General features: G+C 36.1%; 1 protein-coding gene across 1 annotated transcript; it reads right to left on the reverse strand.

Moving 5' to 3' along the window:
• Positions 1-4,124: 4,124 nt before the first annotated feature.
• On the reverse strand, positions 4,125-8,360 carry LOC107581735 (fructose-bisphosphate aldolase A). The gene is made up of 7 exons (XM_016267377.1): positions 8,275-8,360; positions 7,158-7,276; positions 6,804-7,070; positions 6,466-6,626; positions 5,301-5,559; positions 4,975-5,174; positions 4,125-4,577 (listed from the first exon to the last, which is right to left on the reverse strand). The coding sequence occupies exons 2-7, from the start codon at positions 7,267-7,269 to the stop codon at positions 4,482-4,484; spliced, it is 1,095 nt and encodes a 364-aa protein (XP_016122863.1). The 5' UTR covers positions 7,270-7,276; positions 8,275-8,360; the 3' UTR covers positions 4,125-4,481.
• Positions 8,361-16,523: the final 8,163 nt, after the last annotated feature.

A 16,523-nucleotide genomic window follows, 5' to 3' on the forward strand; every position in this document is an offset into this window, starting at 1 on the left:
AACAACAAGCCCTACTCTACACTGCTACAAACTCACGTTTGAATCATCAGTGGCAAATTCTTTAAATATAAAAAACGTACTTAAAGTCTGTGAGTCAGAACAGCCGGAATTGTAGTCCACTCTCCCAGGATCAGGAGACAGTCCTCCATAAAATGTGCTGCACACATCTGAATATTTGGGTTGAAGTGTTCTGGAACAGTGTTGTAAATACAACTTAACCACTGATTTCTAGTCGTGTCCTCTTTTGGAAGGCCAAGCAAAGTAGTTTCGCTTTCACAACGAAACACACAGTGCCTTCACGACATGGCGGTGGCAACAACAATACTAGAATAAATAATATAATAATAAATACGAGAATAAAAGTTATGCCTTCTTTCTTTGCCTGAACATTTGGGCGGCGTTATGCAAATCTTCCCACATAGTGATGTAGGTATGTGGGGGCGTGTTAGAACGAGCCGTTTTAGGTAGGTGTGGCGGACTCTTAACTTTTGAATATCTCTTTGGATTTGAGACTTTAGTCTTTGCAACTTTACAGATCTTCTGTATGCACCAAGAGCTTGTAACACTCCAAAGAGAAAGGAAAATTGAAATCGCATCATATGACCCCTTTAAGCTCGCTCTTGCCAATCGTCTCTCAAACAACGACACGACGTAAATAAGAGATTCATTATGCAGTGTAGAAACCTTTATTGATTTTAATAGAACGTTCTGAGATCGTGAACTAAGATGAGTGACAGCTTTTTAGTGATTGTAAAGTGAGCGGTCTTTGGAAGTGACATCTAAATGCGTGATTCACTCTGAAGATGCAATAGATGATACTTGCACAAAGTAATACTTGGACAAAAATATGGCATGTCAAAATAGATATGCACAATCTAAATGCAAACTATTAAGATTAATAGAAAAATATTCGCATCAAAGTGTTTTTTTTAATTCCATCATTCCAATTATTTGTAATGTCTCAATTAAAAAAAAGAAAAGTAATATACAGGCAGTGATACATGTGCAACAATAATAATGTGGATAGTCCTGATCTACTGTCTTAACATAATATACACATAGTATAACATAATTTATTCTTAATCATAATATGATTAGTTTCTATTAATATCTAAGGCTGTATGTTTAATATGTAGCTCTGCTTGACACATTTTGTATTGGGGGTCCTTGCTCCATGTCTCTGTCACCTAAGAGGCCCCTGAAAAACGTTGAAGACACCTGCTTTAGACAACAGGGGGCAGAGCTGTGTTATCTGGGAAACTTTGAGTTGCTTCAGGTGCTTTTAGCTTGGACCTAAACTCTGCAGGATGGTGACCCTCCAGGACCAGGACTGAACACCCCTGACCTCAAATGACCAGAATAAAGCCTAATTTCCAAGTTAATTTTTAAAGTTTTCTTGTTCACAATTGGTATCTTTTAACTAAAATGTATTTTGCTCCTGATCAACATTTCATCATTTCATAATAATACATTTTAGTGACATGTATTTTTATGCTAACTACAGTTGTTTCTTTTGTTAGGACACATCTGTTGGCGTTATGAAATTGGCTACAAGCTGGGAGAAGGAGTATTTGGCTTTGTGCATGCAGGGGCTTGCTGCAAAGATGGATTTAAGCTTTCCTTTTATTTTACTTACCCTTCTTTTTACTTCCAAAACTTTGCATATCTGTTCAGGATTCATAACTGGAGTAATATAAGCTCTATGCACATGATTAGGTGGCTATGATATATGCTGAGAAGACACCACACATGCCATAGGCCTACATCCCAGTTGTGAGTATTATTGCATCTTTTAGTTTCTCAGTCACTGTTTTCAATTTATGAAATCTTATCTTCATGTTAATCACAGACTACAAATAATTTCTCAATAGTCGATCTGTTTTGTGAAACCACCTCAATATTATCGTGATATTTTCTTTCTTTTAGCCTGGTCATCCCAAATGCCTCCCCATGGAGATCAACCTGACATTTATGGCCAATATGGGTGTCACGAATCCGGTCCGTGGCCTTCCGGCCGATTGCCAGTAGAGCTCACTCTACCATTACATTGACTCTTACACTACACAGACTGTTACGTGTCACTCCGGACTACAGTTCCCATCATCCATTGCACTTACACAGCTGAATTCACTGATCACACAGCCTTCACTAATCACACGCTCACCTGAGAGCCATTATTCACTCTATTTAACACCCACTCAGTTCCTGTTCAGATTGTAGAGTATTGTCTAGCGTTTTTCACTCCCCCTAGTGTTCGCTGCCTTACCGAGCAGTGTGTCTTGGTTTTCCTTGTCCGGAGTGACATGTAACAGTCTGTGTAGTGTGAGAGTCAATGTAATGGTAGAGTGACCTCAACTAGCAATCTGCCAGAAGGCCATGGACTGGATTTGTGACAATGGGCCCCAGCATCCCACAGATCATTAAACCACTGGACTGGCACGATGACACAGACCACTATATTATGGCCTTGGAGTGCCCCATGCCCTGCATGGATTTGTTTTGTTCGTGGAGCTCCATGGTGGAAGCCTTGATGAGGGGACGGCACGAAATGTTATGTGCCAGGTGATTTAATGCTGCCAATGTTTGCTGCGAGCGTGGCGTCTTCCATTGTGATATAAAACTAGAGAACCTGCTCATCAACCAGGACACCATGAAAGTCAAATTAATTGATTTCGGGTGCGGTGCACCTGTGAAGGACTCTGACCATATGGCCTTCCATGGTACACTCTAAAAAATGCTGGGTTAAAAAGGGACAAACCCAGCGTTTGGGTTGTTTTGAACCCAACTGCTGGGTCTAGGATTCGCTAAATGTTTTTTTATTTTTTTTTAAAAAATCTTTTTACAGAAGCCAGATTTGCTCTAAATGTAATGTATTTTATTGAATAACACTGATTTATGTTTTTGTTTCAGGTCATGGATTAAGACATGGAAAAACCACCTGTCACATTTACTTACACATTTTCTTGAATTTAAGAAAATCACACATTATAGACTAATGCTCTTTAAGAAGCTCCAGCCTATGAAGTGCTCCCAGTTGTTGAGGAACCGCTGGAGAACAGGACTAATTTAAGTCTAAGATTAGCTTTTTTTTTTTTATGTGTGTGTGTATATATATATATATATATATATATATATAATCAATCTTTTTTTTTTTTTTTCCCCACCATGTCAGATTTGCTCTTAATGTAATGTATTTCGATGAATAACAATGACTTCTGTTTTTATTTCAGGTTATGGAGTAAGACGTGGAAAACACCTTGCTGTTTCTAACTTCAGTCAGCTTTGCATCTGGTGGGTTGACATGAGTGGCCTTTCCATCCTTTCGCTTAGGCCCTAGAAACTTTAGAAACGAAGATTTTACAAGAACACTTAGAATTTTTCTCATTTATAAGAATTTTGTCTAAAGTTGTAAAAGATTTTCAATAAACATTTCTTTGATTTCTAAGAATTTACTAAATTCTTACAAATGTTCTAAATTTATTAATTTACAAGAAAATATAGAAGTGAAAGATTCTTGCAGATTTACTTGATTTAGAAAAATTATGAATTTATTTTGTAATAAAATATATTTATATTGCATGTTTCCTTGTGGAGTTTTCATGCATTACACTGACATGAAGGATTCTGCAAGTAATGTCACTTCTGAAACCATTATGAGCTCCTTGTCATGAACTCAGGCCATACATCTGCTGCCAATAAACTGAGCCAAAAACATTTAAATACTAGATAATGTCTACAGGGTGTTGAGAAAGTGTGAAAGGTTTAAATCAGTGTGCTGTAACTTAGTCTCATTCGCTGAAATCTCATGTTTTCGCCAGTTTAATATTTGTCCTGAACTATTTGTTTGAAACTATTTATAGATATTTCAGAAAGCAGAGTTTCTCAAGCATCCTTGACAATTACAAAACAGCTTACTGATAAAGCTTGCAATTGAAAATTGTAAAGCAGCAGAGATTCGTCTCAGGATGATAATCATCCTATAAATTGACATTCTTGCATCTGGGTTGGTTCATAAAGATGAATAGACAAATATTCAGAGAAATGTTCCAACACAAAACCTCACAATGATGTGTTGTCTGTATAACAGCATGAAAAAAACAAATTAGGTTAGCAGTGAAAGATACTTTAATGTTTTTTTTTTTCCCCAGTGTGTACCATATTAAACAGTAACAACAATAATATACCCCTGAAGGGTATATGTGCTTTGTGCAAGTCAAATACAGTTATAAGTACTACAAGAACAAGAGCAACGTTTCTCTAAAGAGGTAAACATTACAATACATAATTGAAGAGGGAGGAGATTAGGGCAAAAACGTATGATCTCTTAGTTTCATGGTTTTGTTTTCACACATGGAAAAGTAACAAGCACTAGAAAGAAAAAGGGAATGGGTCAAATGATGAGTTCAGAGTATAGATGCGTTGGGGTTCATTGATTCTTTAGGAATATGATGAGGATTGAAATGGAAAAGGCTTCCTGGTGATTAGTAGGCATGGTTGGCCACAAAGAGAGACTCTCCAGCAGCAGAACCCTTATCTCCTGCGGACACATACTTCCCAACACAGGCCAGGCTGTTGTTCTGGAGATAGAAACACAAGACCAAACAGTTGTTTTAAAATGTTCACATATGAAATGCTAATCCCTCCTGAACAAATTACTCCATGTCTTACAATCAAGAATCTAAAAAAAAAAAAAAAAATCTCTATATATATATTCTATGTAATAAGCAAAAATAAAAATAAATGTTTATATAAAATATAGTATAACATACAGACATGATAAATTAAAAATTAATTTATATGTATACATACACCATTTATAATAAATAAAAGAACATTAATTATAATTAGAAAAAAAAAAAAAACATGCCAGATTTTTTGTTTGTACTGCAATTAGAGAAAATCTGGTTACAAAACTAGGATTTTCATATAACCAGATCAGTATCCAGTAGATGATCCCAAGTTAATAAAACTTACAAGAGCTCTCTTTACGAGCTCCTCCTGGCAGGCCTTGCCATTCTCCTTCTTGCCACCCCAGGCTTTGAGGGCAGAGGCCTGCAGTGCACGACCATAGGAGAAGGTCAGGGCCCAGGGCTTGCTCAGGGGACACTGGTTAATGGCATTCAGGTTGAGTGAGGCCTCCTCCTCACTCTGGCCTCCAGACAGGAAGGTGACACCTACATCGAGAAAGGGGTGTGGTATGAGGTGATGATAATTACATGCTTAAGAATTTATCAAGCAGGCCTGTGATAAGATAAAGACTCTGCCATGACTGAGTGAGTAATTGCGTTCACTTTACTAACCAGGCACAGCGGGAGGAACGGTGCGGCGAAGAGCTGTGACAGTGGCCATGGCGACCTCCTGAGGGGTGTTCTTCTGGGAACATGAATGCCCGGCGGTCACCATGTTGGGTTTGAGCAGAGTGCCCTCCAAGTACACATGGTGGTCTGACAGGGCCTTGTACATGGCAGCCAGAACCTTCTCGGTCACATACTGGCACCTCTTCAGGTCATGGTCACCATCAGGCAGAATCTCAGGCTCCACGATGGGCACAATGCCATGCTGAGGAGAAAGAGGATGAAATTATTTTTATTACAAATTAATTAGTGCTATCAAACGATTAATCGCACACAAAATAAAAGTTTTTGTTTACATAATATATGCGTGTGTTCTGTGTGTGTAAATATATATAAATAAATAAAAACACACACATACAGTATACATTTTGAAAATATTTACGTCTAAATTTATATTATAAATAAATATATTAACATAACATTTTTCTGAAATGGATACATGCATGTGTGTGTACACATAATAAATTTACACAGCACACATACATATATTATGTATACACATTTTTTTTATTTTGGATGCGATTAATCGTTTGACAGCACTAAAATATAAAACTTAATATAATAATCATGAATTACTGTATAATTAATTATTTTATTATTCAATACAATTGAAAGGTTTGGGGTGGGTACAATTTTTTTATGTTTTTGACAGAAGTCTCATGTTCAACAAGGCTGCATTTATTTGATCAAAAGTACAGGATATTGTAAAATATTATTAGCATTTAAAATAACTTTTCTATTTTAACATATATTAAAATGTAATTTATTTCTGTGATGGCACAGCTGAATTTTCAGCATCAATACCGCAGTCTTCAGAGTCACATGATCCTTCAGAAGTCTTTCTAATATGCTAATTTGCTGCTCAAGAAACATTTCTGATTATTATCAGTGTTGAAAGCAGTTGTGATGGTTAATATTTTTTAATGGAAACGGTCCTTTTTTCCAGTATTCTTTGAACAGAAATTTCAAAAGAACAGCATTTATTTGAAATAAAAATCTTTTTTGAATATTATAAATGTCTTTACTGTCACTTTTGATCAATTGAATGCATCTATGCTGAATAAAAACATTCATTAAAAAACACATGGATATATAGCTGTAAGTGTCTCACCATCTGGCAGATGCTAGCGTAACGGGCGAGCACATTGGCGTTCTCAATGATGGCCAGTCTTGAGGGGGTTGTGGGGGTGATCTTCAGCACACACCTCCATTTAGCAAAGTCTGCCCCGTCTTTCTTGTACTGAGCGCAGCGCTCGTACAGCCCATCCAGACCTGCGAACGCAGAGGCAAATGAGCATTTAATGAGTCATGAGCAAGTGACTGTGACCATTCAGTTTTGGACAAAGTCCATCTAATTCCAGCATTTAAGTGGATACGAAAGGTTATAAAATACCATGTGTACTTTTACTACCCGATAACCTATTTTATAGATAGCGATGGGATTTTCACCTTGTGTGGTGGTCTCTCCATTAGTGCCAGCCAGGGGAACCACACCCTTGTCCACTTTGATGCCAACTACCATGCCCCTCTCCTTAAGGAGCTGGGAGAAGAGTTTGCCATCATCTGTCTTCTGGTAGAGGGTCTCGTGGAAGAGGATGACGCCACCGATGCAGGGCTTGACGCGGTCGTCTGCGGTGAACAGAAGCTGGCGGTACAGTCTCCTGTTCTCCTCCGTGTTCTCGGCATTGATGCTCTGGAACCGCTTGGCCACGCTACCTGCACAAGAACAAAGATTCGAGATGAAAGATTAGAAGGGCCTTAGAATAGGTTATTAACAAACACAAACCGAATGGCTTAAAGTACCTGTAGACTCATCCGCAGCAAGAATGCCTTTGCCAGGGGCGACAATCCTCTGAGCAATATCGCTCAGCTCCTTCTTCTGCTCTGGAGTGAGGAATGGGTAAGCGTGAGGCATCTTGACTCTGTGGAGGAAGGTGTGGGAGACAGAGAGACATTTATATGATCTCTGAGATTAAATTATTCAGAGTACCAGTACAAACACATGAATCACATTACAAAAACATTCCCCTAAGACCAAGTAATGAATCAGGTGAGCGTTAAATCAACACCAAAGAGTCTGAGCAAGGGTTCAGATATGGGTGTGTACTTAACTCGTAAACCTAACTAAAAGCACGGATTTTTCTTTCTTCTAACCACCTTTTTGTCAGCTAGTTCTCGACGAGTTTGGATGCACATGTCCTTGAGATACAAACACGTATGACCTTGTGCGGCTCACGTAACTGTTATTTTTGCATGAAAACTGAAGAGACTAACGTTAGCGAAAAGCTAGCATCGTTCAGATGTTCGTTTTACTTGGATGTCAGCGTTTTATATATATATATATATATATATATATATATATATAGCCAGTGGTACAGCTGAGCATTATACAGCAGGTTGTGATTTGTGAAAAGGGGTCTTAAAAAGGCTCTTTGGAATGTTGAATGCCAAGCAAAGTCAGTAAAGCTAGTTAACATAATTCATGATTTAAAAAAATAATAATTCTGTTGATCAGTATTTTGTATTATAAATTTCAGCAAGACAGTTATTTAGAGAATTAAGAATTATGAATGATTTCTTGATTGAATACTTCAGTCACTGGCTAAATTATGAATGTATTTTTTAAAACAATAATAATTATTATTGTATATTATTTTTAAAACAATTATTATTATTATTTCCACAATAATAATAATTATTATTATTAGTAGTAGTAGTATAAATAATATTAATATTTGAAATAAAAACAAAATCGTGCAACAGTAGAAAATAATTTGAGCAAATGCCTTTAAATAAAAGCAAATAAAAAAGTAAAGCCTACAAAATAAAATAATCATATAATATAGTACACAAGTACCGTATTTCTGCTATTTACATGTTTGTACTACAGAATAAAAGAAAAGAACATGCACATTTTTACCGTGTTTTTGGATGAAGTGAGCAAGAGATACTCCCCAAATGAAGGCAGAGGAGGTCTGGATAGTCTGTGACATCTGTCTAGTGCGAGATGACCTGTATTTATTCGGACGAAGTGACCTTTGACATTCCGTGGGTTTGGCTAATCTTAGTAGCAGGCTAACCCACGATGCAACCGGAGAAGGGCGATGTGACATTCATGCACACTGGCATGCAGCAAAGAAAGGTTAAAGAGAAAGGCTGTGAGTGGCATAGACATGGTATATGATTATTAATGTTGTTGCTACATGCATGAATTACAGCATGCATTAATGCAATCCCTATTAAAAAATTATGCAAAGGGGGGCTGGTGGTCTACAGATGACTGCAATGAAACTTCTGCATGATGTTCTCTGATGTTACTCCATGACTCTATCTATGAGATTAGTGCCATCAGAAAAGGGATCTACTGTCATGAGATCTTCTGTCATGACCTTTCATCTCTCAAACATCTTCTCTACATAATCGCTGTAATCAGCAAGAGCTACATGAAAATAGAAAATAGAAAGCCTTTATAGAAAAGTGTAGAAACCTCCAACAAATAAATTGAACATTTAAAAAATTGCATGCTTCATAAACAAAGCAGAAAATCCAGGACAATCCAACAAAGAATCTAAAGTGAATTTTTTAATATCTCACCACCAATGCTCGACAGATAATAATTTTGCAGTAAACAAAGCCTCATAAAACTTTAATTCATTTAAAAAATAGCCCATTTACAAAAAATAGCACATATTTATAAAAAAAATAACAATAACAATAAAATAAAATAAAGAGTTTTGCCAGGCAACAGAGGGACCATCAATAAGAAGTGACTGAGTCTCGGGCCAGTTGCATAAACTTAGTCACCATGTTAAGACTGTGTCTTAAGAACTAGTTTGACCAACTAGCAGTTGCAAAGGGGAAATCAGTCTTACCTTTCCACTACAAATAAGACCAATCTACCTTTTTTGTCTTAAAGAAAAACTAACTTTTTAAGACTAGTCTAAACAGTTTATGCAACCGGCCCCAGGTTTACTTTGTAAGCCATAGAGTGTTGGCTGTAAGCATTCAAAATATGGCCACATACATTACTGTATCACATTTCACATAATATAATACGCACACATAGTTAGATCATATTTCTTATGTAACACCGAGATGATGCCCTGTAAACAATTAGATCGGTAAAAATAGGAAATAGCTTTTGTTACACTTTTACAGTATTATAGTATATCACAAAAGAAATCTAATCAAAAATGTCATCTGAAAATGGTCAGTCAGAACTATATGTATATAAAAGTGTATCTCATATAAATATAGGTGAGCATATATCTCTGTCAGAATGAGATACACTGAACAGCATATATGGTTTATAGATTCCTAACTTCTCTTTGTATGAAGCACAAATGTCCATCTTACAAATGTCCAAACACATCGATGCCAAAGAGAAACACACTGGCTATTATTGCTGACTGGAAAACTAGAAAAAAATAAACAACAAAAAAGTACATAAATGTAATAAGTCACAATAAGTTAATAGGACTTTTTGTGCTTAAAATGTAAAAATCGGCTGAACGTAATGTTTTAAAAGTCCATGGCACTTCTTAAAGCCATATGCTTCAAATTCATCAAAATAAAACCTTTACTTTCACCTCAGTCTTATTGTTCTGTAATGCTTGTGTACTTCAGGAATTACAGCTGTTTGGAAACCTGGTATGAATGATCTCATTCATCCCGATATGAATGCAATATGTCCATAATATTATAATATTTATGCTGTTTTATTAAGCATGAGAAAAATAGTCATACATGATTCAATTAAACAATGTACACTGAATTTTTTTTTTTCATTCATCCAATTAAAACAATTTAGGGTAATGATTCACATCTATATTTTTTAACTTGAGCCAATGAAAAATAAATAACTTTTTTTTTTTCAGTGTATATTCCCAATAGATGCACATCTTAATCTTTATTTTAGTTAAATCAATGATCATAAATAGGAAGGATGCGGTAATGTCTCCGAAATTATGCAAACGTTACAGAACAGCCAAAGACTGAATCACAATTTCTCTAGAGCTTAAAACATACTTAAGTGTCACTTGGAGTTGGAGCTTCTAAGGCATCTTTTAAAATGAGGAGGTTTTTTTTCTTCCCATCCACCCTTCTACTTAAACTTGATCTCAAAGCAGAAGCAGTTGATGGAGTCACACTCTGGAGGCTGACAGGTACAGGCACAATCCCACATCGCACACTACATTAAACAAGATCAAGAAAAACAGGTTTATACCAGTTCTATTCATATTTATAGGCATGGATAGGCAGGATTTTGTGAACTGTTTATTATTTAGAAAAAGCAAAAACACTCGAGTTCTTTGATAATAAAGTTATTTGATAATATCATCATAATGTTAAGATTAGTTACAAAGGCAGTCTTGGGGGTAACACATAACAAGTAACACAAATTATGTAATCAGTTTACCTTTTAAGTAACTAGTAAAGTAACACATTACTTTTAAATTTACAACAAAATATCGGAGTTACTTTTTCAAATAAGTAACGCAGGTTACTTTGTTTTCCCATTTATTCACGGACACCTCTCCTGTCCCTGTGTTGAGAGAAACCGCAGACCAGAGGCACTTCCTTTTGCCAGAGGCTTATTAATTTCACTTTTGGTGTAAAAAGGCCCTTACAGTTGACAAAAACATAACTTTTGAGATTTCTGTTATAAAAAAAACTAATCAGCAAGTCCAACCCAGGTGGCAAAAAGTAACGCAAAAGTAATGTAATGCATTACTTTCCATAAAAAGTAACTAACACAATAACATTTTTATTTTTTTTAATGGAGTAACGTAACATTGTAATGCATTACTTTTAAAAGTAACTTTCCCCAACATTGGGCATTGGTAACGCTTTACAATAAATGTTCTATAGTTAACATCTTCTACAGCATTTATTCATTTGAGTTAATGTTATTATATAAATCAACAGTTTTATCTATTAACATAAATGCAATGTGAACTAACCGAGAACAAAGAATGAACAATTGTATTTGTATTAACTAACATTAACAAAGGTAAAAAAATGATAATAATATAATTCTCATAGTTCATGTTAACTTATGCATTAACTAATGTTAACAAACGAAATCTTATTGTAGAGTATATCACACCATGGGATCAAAGACTTCAGTCATACGTGGAAAAACTGTGGCATACAGAGTGTATTCAGCTTAAAACAGGAATAGACAATCAATGTGTGACTTACATTAGGGGAGGGGCAGGAATAGTCCAGACAGGATTGCAGAGATGGTGCACGGCAGTCACATGACTGGGCACACACTAAACAGTACTCACAAGGAGAGAAACCTGCGCAGCAATCTGAACACCGAGGATCACACTTGGCCTGCAAAGTCAGAGAGCTGTTACACAATGCAAAAACGACCCAAAAGAGAGAAGTGAGAACAGTGGGAAGTGAGATTTAAACTGCCTTTCAGAACAAGGAAGCTGTGACAAATCAGGCAGACAGACTACTGTATAGCAACAGCCATAGGTATTGATTCTAGAAGATTGTTCTATTTGAATTTGGCTCACAGAAAAGTTTGATAAAGTTTCCTCAGAAAGAGGAATGATGCTGAAGTACCTTGAGACAGTGATGACACCACAGCACAGCCGCAAGGAAAATCATATAGAGCCCCACAGTGATCATGAGGATGGCAGGCAGCGGGAGGGAAAGAGCCCACACAGGAACAGCCTGACAGGGGGGATGGAAACATCACTGTATTTCACTACTTATCAGTACAGCTTCTGGACAAAAAGAGCATTGTTTTGTATTTTTCATAAATAAACATCTTAGGAGTTTTCAAATGGATTTTGTCACACCTCGGTAGGTTTCTAATCCCTATGAACTTATGAAATATTACAAATGGCCCCTAAACACATTACTATATAAAATTAGACATGTACAGCAGCGTATTAAGGCTGGGACTGGGAGCACCCATCTGAAACCACACAGTCAATCAAATCACGCTCTGATCTGTGCGATTTAGTAACAGAGCTGAGAAAGTCTAGCTCGTGTAATGTACGTTTAGGGAAAGATGAGGTTTATGTCATAAATTCTGACAGAACACCGATTTTAATTTGTGTGTATAGAGTGTGCGTTTAAATATTCACGACCGTTCATTATCATCATTATTATTATTATACATTATTTAATATTATTAGAAGTAGTATCAGTATTACACAGTATGCAATGAAAAAAACTTAAAACTGAATTTGTAAGGAAAACGCTAAGAAACGCACAGATGCGTCTGATGTCCAAAAATCAAATCTTCATTTCAATAATGTAGCAAACACAAAACAATCGTACATACCATTTCATCGTCCCTGCATTCCCAATGTAACTGACCAGGGGTTTCAGTTATCAGGAGGTTTATTTAATTTAATGAAAGCAGATATCTACTTTGGATAGCACATAGTTCTAGCGAAGCTGACCCATGTTGTCCTAGCAACCGAGCTACGACTTCCTTCGCGTGTACGGCGACTTGGAGGGACCAAACTTGATCAAAGTCCCTTTAGTCTTCGACTTGATCCATATTGAAAACGTCCTAAAAATGAAAGATTTACTCGAATCTACGTTGATAAAATTGATGTTAAACATTTAGCGTTATAAATAATGTGTATGCTATATGAGGAATTGCACTGCGACAGCGGAATGTACTGAGATTAATACATCGAATATGGATGAACTGAATGCAGCAAAATGGCATTATATATGATTTAATATGAACCCTGTTGACGTTTACATAAAGCAATTGAATTTGATTTATTTTAATTTAATTAAATAAAAATAATTTTAAAAATCAAGCTAGAAGCAATGGAAGATAGATTCTTCTTCTTCTTCTTAGTGTCTTTGTGTCATTTATATGTGCCTATATTTATACCTATCAATGGCTACTTTTTTTGTCTTTATCTGTTTTTAATTCAATTTTTTTGTTGTTGTTTCTTGAAACATTGATTTAAAGTGTCAGTTATTGCATTATTTCAGTCAAACCTATAAAACCCCTTTGTTACCCCAAACTACATATAAAAGCTTTACCAGTGGCATAAAAGTAACCAATGCAGCTACTTAATCATTTGCTACTCGTTAACGCGCTAACGTCCCCTTTAAATAACGTGCCGCTCTGCCCTCTATGACGCTGCTCCCATTAAGCGCTGTTGGAAGTGAATGAATTGATTCAGCGTTTCGGCACCTCCGTAAAGATGCATTTAACTCGACAAAGCGGTCTAATAAAGGATGTATTGATCTCGTGAATTAGCGAATTTTACTATACAAATATTTTTTAATTGGATGTTAAAGTTTATATGGGAATATTACATGACACGCTGATCCTTTAACAATGCATTAACGCACACCTTTTGGACAAATGTGCCACAAAAACTGCCTAAACAAAATACTGATTTTGTGCACTTTATTTACTGTACCAATATTTTAAATTGGCCTTTGAACTTAGCTTTATTGCATGGCAAAAAAAAGTGTTACCTTGCCAAAGCACTGACAGAGCCCACTGATCTAACGGCGTTGTTGAGCTCCAAATGCAAGCTTTACATGCAACAATCAGGCAGCAATTGACAGCACTCTGATCTAGTGGCATACGGGCATCGTCAGATTGACAGTACTCTAGCCCAATAATGTTGGGGGATCCAGTGGGGGCGGCAGTCATATTTCAGGGTGACCGTGCCACTCTTTATCACAACCCTGCTAAAAGTGCCCTTCAGCTGGTGGCGGCCTAGGCGACCGCCTAGCTCGCCTATGCCTAGAAACGGCCCTGTTCGCAATTAGTGGGAAATTACATCTGTTTTGTTACATACAGCAACTCATTTTAAGTTAACTATTTCTTTCTCTTTCCAGTCACAGAGCACTTTATTTTGAGAGTTGTTTAAGTGAGAGAAAATCTGTAACTTAGTCCAGATTGGGGGAATTGTAATGTTTAATCATTTTTGTTTATGTAAATAATTTTTTTAATTTGCATTGAAATTTGCATAGATTTTTGTTTGTATATGCTGTCAATTATAGTTTTTAGAAAGAAAATCGGAATCGGCAAAAATCAGTATGTGTTGTGGCTGTGGGTTGTTATAGGTCTGCGTGACTCTCGATGTTTTAGGCCTAACTGAACGGAGAAAGTATGGTATTCTTCTGTAGCCTGACGACGAGTAACTTTAACCGTTGTTCATGTGAACTCAAAGACAGCCTGATGCTTGGTTTATAGACTATTTGTGGGTGGCTGTTTGTTGTTTCACCTAACAATTCGTGTCGATAAAGTATAATAGCGTAAATCCTGTATAGTGATTTATCCTATAGTGCTTGCATAAAGCAAGTAGTGCATACACTTGTAGCTGTTATGTATCTTTGTAAGTCATAAGCCCTCTTTTGAGGCATGCGCAAGCGCACGACCCCCCCCCTTATAAAAAAAAAAACAAGTGGGCTCCCTCAAAGTCCACGGTATAGTTCGAACACTGCTGACAAAGTACTTTTTTCTTGGAGATTACTTGTGGATTATTTTTATATTTATAATAATCATTGTAAGAACCACTCCTAATTATTTTATTTACTTTATACAGTCATTTAGTATTTTATTTACTTTATTAAATTACATTTTTAATTTAATAATACGTTCAATATACATTAATTTATTAATTCATTTATCAAACTCAATAACTACATTTCTAATGCAAGAGCAAATTGCCTAAATAATGCGCTCTTGAAAATTCTGCAGTTCATTCTTTGCCTATATGCATATGTCAGTTTATTGAGTGACAAAATTACAGAAGACGGCTTAAGGCAAGTATGAGGGGTGAGAATGACGCCGGCCCAACCAGAATAGATAAAACATTGTATAAAGCAATGTTAGTCACAAAAGCTGTAAAGGGAAAGCTTTTGATGAAGACTGTGTGATTGGAGAATTGTGGGTTGAAGCCATGAATGATGTGATCCGAGGACAAAAGACCTGAATGGCAAAGGACTGCCATTTTCCTGCTTTGATTAGTGTGTTATGTAACCCTTAACCCACATGAAAGAACCACACATGAACTGTGTTGTTAAATTACTTCTAATATTTACTTAAAATCTTAGAGGGTTCTTCAAGTTAATAGTTTAGGATTCACCGGAAAAAACAGTTTGAGAACCCCTGCTTTGTAGAATGTCCACACAGTGTTGCTAGCAAGAAATGAGAAAGACAGTGAAGGTGTGTAAGAAGCATACTTGAGATTATTTTGAATGCCTTCTCAATCAATGCAGCTTTGTTCCTCCAGCCGGGAAATAAGAAAATCTTCTGACAGAAATTTTGAGAATTCAACAGTAACCAAACAGAAAATGAAGAGAGTTGACAGAATAGTGCTTACATGTGTCCAACCCCCGAATTCAGACCAAACCCTTGAGTGTAAACAGAAGCTCAGATGAAACAGAGAGAAGAGACTACAGTCAGGTAAAGCTGAAATTAATTTTGCTTTGTCATTGTAATGTTAAAAAACATACATGGAGTAGGACAGTTCACATTCTCATGAACAGGAGAAATGGAGTTAAAAATGATGATATGCACACAAATTTAACCCTGTTGCTGAATAACTCACCAGGCACACCAGGGGCCTGAACCATGAAGCCGTATTAGCTGGCTAGCCAGGTAAGTTTCAGTTTAGTTTGCACTAATCCTGGGTTTTAGGTACCATGAAAGTGGTTTGGCTTTTAGCGGCGTTCATTGCCATAGTAATTTACACTCCACAGCTTACCTGCTCCAGGGCAGGTTATGGTCTCGGTAAGAGATTGCAAACTAAAATTTAACCAATCAGATCTGAGCAGTGACAAATGTCTAACGCAAAAAAGTCACTCCCTCAGTTTCTCTTCCTCCAAATTAAAGCTCAAATAGTACCAAAAAAATTTAAAATTACAACAAAATGGTCGGGCTTTAATGATAATTACTTTAAAAATTTTTTTTTATAAGATTTATATATGATTTATAAAATTGTTATATGATTTATATTAGCCTATTATTAATCCATTATACACAAGCAATTTTAGTTTAACAATTACTATAAAGCATTTATTTTAAATGAATATTTATACAGATCCTATGTAATAAATTAATAAGCTGTAGAATCGATAGATAACGCTTTAAAAATGATTACATGTGACCTTACATGTTCTACTCAGTATCGCTATATATTATCAACTATACAA

Source organism: Sinocyclocheilus grahami, unplaced genomic scaffold (genome assembly GCF_001515645.1).
Source record: "Sinocyclocheilus grahami isolate Dianchi unplaced genomic scaffold, SAMN03320097.WGS_v1.1 scaffold37.1, whole genome shotgun sequence".
Taxonomy (NCBI): Eukaryota; Metazoa; Chordata; class Actinopteri; order Cypriniformes; family Cyprinidae; genus Sinocyclocheilus; species Sinocyclocheilus grahami.

Bases quoted from the DNA above. Each gene is read 5' to 3' on its own strand.
- LOC107581735 (XM_016267377.1), bottom strand. From the start codon at position 7,269: ATGCCTCACGCTTACCCATTCCTCACTCCAGAGCAGAAGAAGGAGCTG. The intron at 6,627-6,803 runs GTGAAAATCCCA...CTGCGTTCGCAG, and splicing joins TGGAGAGACCACCACACAAG to GTCTGGATGGGCTGTACGAG. The intron at 4,578-4,974 runs GTAAGTTTTATT...TTCTATCTCCAG, and splicing joins AGCTCGTAAAGAGAGCTCTT to AACAACAGCCTGGCCTGTGT.